Below are 6,373 nucleotides of genomic sequence, written 5' to 3' on the forward strand. Positions count from 1 at the left end.
TGATAATAAATTTCATGACATGTGACAACTCATTTTCAATTTGTTATTAAAAAAATAAAAATAAAATGATCTAAATAATATTTTTCCTATTACAAATGAAAATTAATAACAACAAAAAATAAATAAATAAGAAATCATATTCCAATAAGATAATCAAATAATCATGGACTTTCCTATAATTATACCTTGCTTATGAAATTGATCTAAATAATGTTTTTTCCAACTTCAAGAAGTCTTATAATAAAACAAAAATGAAATAAAAATATATAAAAATTAATGCAAAAAAAAAAAAAAAAGTGAAATGTGGTTCAAGTGGGAAATCATAATATATGTTTTAGGAAAAAGTGAGTTCTCACGCACTCATATAAAAATAATGAAAAAATAAAAACTCTTTAAAAATAATTCAAATTTTATGTACTCATCAGTGACAGATGGTATATATGATGATTAAAGATAGTACCTATATCATTAAAATATGCTATCTGAACGGTTAAATGTGGTACTTTGACCAAAATGTGCATGAAATAACATTTAAAATTTAATATTGATATTAATTTAAAGTTAAATGAAAGGTCCAACCATAGATGTTTATAACTTTAATACTATGAAAATTTGGGTTTTTGATTGGTATAATAGCCTTAAGATAAATCATGGACATTGTTACGCAATGTAAATATTGTTTATGACTAATTCTCACAGTTTTAAAAATGCATGGGTCTATATATGATTGATAAGTTGATTTTTATAAATGCTAAAAATTTTGCCCTCAACTACAGTGATTCCATGAAAGAGACTATTAAGTGGGACTAGATATAAAATTGACAATTTAAGTTGGTTGTGACATTTAATATGAAAGTGCTACTTTCTAATAGCATAATCAAGGGCCATTTCCTACTCCTTCATTTGATTTGACATTTTCCCATTCATTTATGTTTGTTAGCGCATGGCCCTGTTTTCATGATGTGAAGGTGCCCCAAAATAAAGACAAATTAGAAGAAACTAAAAGAAGTAATTGGAATTACCCTTTGGGTCAATTTCGTTTCGCATGTCTTCAAGTTTTGACCAAATACATCTAAGTTTCATAATTTGAAATTTCGTCCAATGGTTTTCTCTATTATTTTTATTTTTTATTTTCACTTGCCCCATCTTTCACTTAAAATAAAAGAGACATTTAATAAAATTTTAAACTCACATATCCTAAGCATATTTACCCAAAACAGCGAGAATTATATATGTTTCTATCTTGCATATGTTGGTAATAATTTCATTAAAAATATTTTAAAGGAGATTGATTAATGAATTTTATATTGATGGAAAATAAGGCTTCAGATTATATTTTGAAATGCTCAAAATCTAGATCAGTTGTTTCATTAACAAATTCTCTACCCTAGGTAACGAATGAAATTAGAAAAAAAAAATAATACTCTATTTTCATAGTACAAATGTTTTAATCTTTGTATAAAAAAAATTTTAAAAAATGATTTTCTTGTAGAGGCGTGTTCTTTCAGACTTGACAGTTTATGGACAATTTTAATTCCTTGAAACTGTTTCCCCATTTCTCATTTTTGTTGGATTAGGTTAGGTCAATCCACTTCGTCACCTAAACCCAACTTCAACTACAACTCCAACAAACAAAAGAAATGTTCTCAAAGTGTTTCCAACAATGGTTTCGAATATCACAAAAAACTTATTTTGGTGGTAGATAAAAAATTAATTTAAGTCATTCTTCACAATTTTAGAAATAGTTTTAAGACTTTGCCAAATGCTTTTAAATATTTAGAATTAATGCTTAATAGATTTTTTATCTATAATATTAAAAATTTGTTAAAAAACGCTATTAATATTTTTAATACTTGAAAATTTCTATCATTCAAGTGTTAAAAATGTCTTGTATAATTACTTCAAAATGTGATCTTAAACTCTAATAGATTCTCTATAAAAATATTTTCAATAGAAATAAAACGACCAAAAACACTACATGCTAAAACCTCTTCTCTAAGGATGGGATTTTTTTTCCTAAAACCCACATAAAAGTCAGGAAAGTAACTCAAATAAATAAGTAGGCATTTGCGAAACAGGTGGTTCTCATATACCCAGTTATTAGTTATTACTATACTAGGGTTGACCCAGAAGTAAACCAATGGCCAAACCCCTGTCAAGTGGTGATGCCACCACTTCACCTCATAACTGCAAATCCAGACTCATATACAGAGTGGGACAGCCCTTGCCGTGTCTCCTTAATTTCTGAATCAATTCCATCACGTTGGTTGAAGAGCCTAGGTTCTTCCCATCCCCCAAGCTCTCGTGGACCTTTCTTGGCCATTGATTTTGCCTCTCTCCCAACCCACTTGGCCTCCTCAGTCCTCACCTACATATACAGATGCATGTCGGTATTGGGTGTTGGCCCTAGAACAGTCACACCCCACCTGAGAAAAGGGATGATGGAGTCTTCTTCTGGGATCTCACTGGCCAGAGCTGAAGCTTTTCTTAGGCTTTTTGCCATACTGGTCTTGGTCTTGACTGCTTGTTTGCTGGGCTTTGACACCCAAACCAAGCTTCTCTTCTCCACTATTAAGAAGACAGCCACTTTCAGAGACTTGGGTGCTCTCCAGTGAGTTCTCTGGCTGATCTTTTCATCATTTGTTCTTGCTTTTTTTGGATTGAATGATAATGATTTTTCTAGTAAACGTTTGGTTGTTTTTTCTCAGAGTCGTGGTTTATGTTGATTCTGTGGCTGCTGGGTATAATCTCCTTCAACTAGGCAGAGGTTTTATCTCTGCTAAGTTGAAAGGGAAGCTTATAAACGTGTCATATGTCACTCTTCCTTGGGTTTGTTTCCTCTTGGATCAGGTATGTCTTCTGTTTTTTGCCTGGTTCATGGCACCATACCTTCAGAAATTCAGTCATCCAATATTTGAACATATTTTCATTTTTCTTTTTTTTTGAAAATTCATTTCCATTTTTTTCTTTAAGTTTGACCCCCTGGACAAGCCTGTGCTTTAGTTAAACCTATCTTTTAGGTGACTATATGATAGTTTAATACGCTATCAAGATCTTAATACTTACGATTATCTTTATGTTTACAGAAAACAAATAAAATATCATATTGTTAAACTAAGAAAGATATTTATAATTTAAAGTCAATCATTAGGATATCAGATTTTCCTACAAATATTATAAAGTTTGGTTTCGAAAATTATTACGAAGATTAATTTCTTTCCGTAAAAAAAATGGTATCAAAATCTTGAATGTTAAGATGTCATTTCCAAATCTCATTGATGCTTGTTTTGGAGTTCTAAAAAAGGCTCCAAGACAAGATTTAATGCTTTAACTCAAATATAAATTAAAACACATAGTTGATGAATTAATTCAATTCTCAATTATTTGAAATTCAATTGAATTTTTTTGCTTAATTTTGTAGTATTGGATGATAAAAAAGGGTAAAGATAAGGCACCCCAATATATCAATGCAACTTTGAGCTTTTGTCCCTTTATTTCTTCTTAGTGTTGGATGTGGAGGAGAGCCCATCTCATAATCAACCTACACCAACTAACTTTGTTGCAATAATTTAAGCTTATTATCCAATAATTTAAGTTTTAAAGATAATTTATAGCTTAACATGGTCTCAAAAATATTATCAGCTTGATATATATTCTTGAATGATCATCTATTATTAAAACATGATATATACTATGTATTTAAATTTTAATAATTAAAATTGTTAGAAAAATTGATAATTAAATAGGATAAGGAACTTCTAGCTAACCCATATATGATATGCCAAAATTTAAACTTTAGTCAAAATTGATAATTGAACGTAATATAACCGAAGTCTCAAATTCAAGTCCTTTCCTCATTTATTGTCCATGGATCCCACAAATGGATATATCGATTTATAGGTCAACAATCGTAGTATCTAGAGTCCCATTAGCTGAATATAAATTATGTCATTGTCTAAAACTTATACTTTTCGGTTAATTGATCGTTTAACATACAGTCAAATCCTCGATCGTATGAAACCGAGGTCCAAGTTAGAGAAGACAATGAGGCAGGGCGATAGGACATATAATAGCCATTCAGTCTTCTTTGGAGTAATTACTTCCAGAGCCACTAAAATCAATGTTGATCAGTTAAAGCATGCATGGTAATAAACCAGGCCACCTGCATTCATCTCTATCAGTTATGGTGCCATAAATTATGTGGTCCTTTCCTTGTGATCAAGCTACTTTTGATAAAGTTAAACTCTACCAAATGGACTCAACCAACGCATATGTCCAGAGCCCACTGTCTCTATCAAATATTAATGAGTTACGCTATACATCTCCTTTGAATATTTTAGGCAAATATGAAAAACCTCTGCATAGCACAAGTCATTTTCCTATTTAAATACTCAAGGCTTTTGTTGAGGGTTCTATATATAGCTGTCAATATTGATTAGCATGAATGAATTGTTTTGGAATCTTTGACCCTTCAATGCCTAGAGAAAACAAGTCTCTTAGGAATCTTCCCATACAATCTTAGCATCATTGTACCAACTTCGATAAATTTAAAGTCTATTTGAGAGCGATTCTTATAAAAATATGTTCAGTTTATACCATTTTTACAAGTTGTACTTTTATTATTACTCATACAAATTTAGGGATTGTTTGAGAGTAATCCTTGTAACAGTATGTTTAGCCTATGGTGCTTTTGCAAGTTGTTTTTTTTTTTTTTTTTTTTATTAAAAATGTTTTTGTAGAAAAATGCCTTTGGTAAAACTTAAAATTTATTACTTAATAATTTAAGTTGAATTTATGTTAAATTATATTTAAGTTGTTAGTTTAAAACTTGTTATTTAATTCTTACTTTAAATATTAAGATTGTTTAATAAAATTAACTTAAAATTTATTTTAAATTATTTTTTATTAAATAATTAAAAAATAACAAAATAAAAGAAGAAGAAGAAGAAGAAGAAGAAGAAGAAGAAGAGGACTACTAGAACTGTTGTAGTCCCTTAGAGTTGAGACAAGAAAACAAATGGGCCTAAAGGTTGGTCAATTTTTAGTCACTTATAAAAGGAAAAAGACATTGTATTTGCTAATTAATTGTCTCTCGATGGTGTAGATTACTAGATTATATACGTTTCACTCACTCCTTTAATGTGATGGGAAACAGGCAGCAGTGTACACCGTATTTTCAGCAAACACAGCTGCATTGCAGGCCTCCATTATAGCTGTCACTGGTGAGAGCAGCCTTCAATGGATGAAGGTATGCAACAGATACACCAGGTTCTGCATCCAAGTTGGTGGGGCTCTTCTCTCTGGCTACCTAGCCTCCCTCCTCATGGTCCTGCTCTCTTCTCTGTCTGCCTTCTCTTTGTTCAGACTCTACTCACCTAAACAATTTCTCCTCTTAAAGCCCACTTAGTTCTTCTCCATCAAGGCTGATAAATAATGTGCCTTTGTAATGTTAGCTTAATGCAGAATGTACATTGTATTTGTATCCATGCAAATACCTCTCTCTATAAGGTATGTCTGAGATAGTGTCAAACTTTTGCGTTTAGCAATAGTAGATGTAATTATGTTTGAAAAGTGTATTTTAGAAAGGTGTTTATTAAAATTAAGAATAATTTTTATATTTTTTAAAAGATTTAACTAAATAAAAATCCTTTTCCCGTATCAAAATTGAGAAAAAGTATAGGTTGTTTTCTACTTTTTCAAAATAAGGATAAATCAAACTGAAAAGTAGAAGTCACATATTCGAAATTTTTATTTAAATTCTCCAAAGTGTTATATTTGATCTTCATATATTGCTTTTAATGATGGAAGTAGTAGTAAAAATAGTTTTGTTATTTTATTATTCATATTTTTAATTATTTTCACTATTAAAATTTGTATTATTAGGTAACATGTAAGATAACTTTTTTGGAGAATAATTTTCAATTATTTGAGAAAAATTCTATTCCACAACTCAAATATCAAAAGCCCTTTTCTTAATATATTCTCCATAATGGTATTCCATAGTTACATAAAAAGTTTTAAATTATTTTCAATATTTTCAATTATTACTCATAATACTTTACAAAAGCATAATATTTTAAATTTATTCTTAAAAATATTTTGTTTCTAAAATAAATTTGGACCCATTTGATCATGTTTCTTGAAACTTGTTTTTTTTTTATTTTTTTTTTTAACTTAAAAATAATTTGAAAAAAAAACAAGTTTCAAAAAACATGACAAAACGGACTCATGTTTTTCTTTTATTTTTAAAACTAGTGAAAACAATTTATATTTATTCTTTAAAATAAACAATGTTAGAAAATTTTTAAAACAATTTTTCATCGTTAAAAACAGAAAATTGTTTTTAAACCATATAACCAAACAAACTCTTAAT

The 6,373-nt window shown here is 29.3% G+C and overlaps 1 protein-coding gene across 1 annotated transcript; it reads left to right on the forward strand.

Annotated features, from left to right (window-relative positions):
- The first annotated feature begins 2,273 nt into the window (after positions 1-2,273).
- LOC117924675 (CASP-like protein 2C1) lies at positions 2,274-5,599 on the forward strand. The gene is made up of 3 exons (XM_034843377.1): positions 2,274-2,611; positions 2,709-2,850; positions 5,156-5,599. Exons 1-3 carry the CDS (start codon positions 2,385-2,387, stop codon positions 5,405-5,407), a joined length of 621 nt encoding a protein of 206 aa, XP_034699268.1. The 5' UTR covers positions 2,274-2,384; the 3' UTR covers positions 5,408-5,599.
- Positions 5,600-6,373: the final 774 nt, after the last annotated feature.

The sequence above is a fragment of the Vitis riparia genome, chromosome 11, assembly GCF_004353265.1.
Source record: "Vitis riparia cultivar Riparia Gloire de Montpellier isolate 1030 chromosome 11, EGFV_Vit.rip_1.0, whole genome shotgun sequence".
Taxonomy (NCBI): domain Eukaryota; kingdom Viridiplantae; phylum Streptophyta; class Magnoliopsida; order Vitales; family Vitaceae; genus Vitis; species Vitis riparia.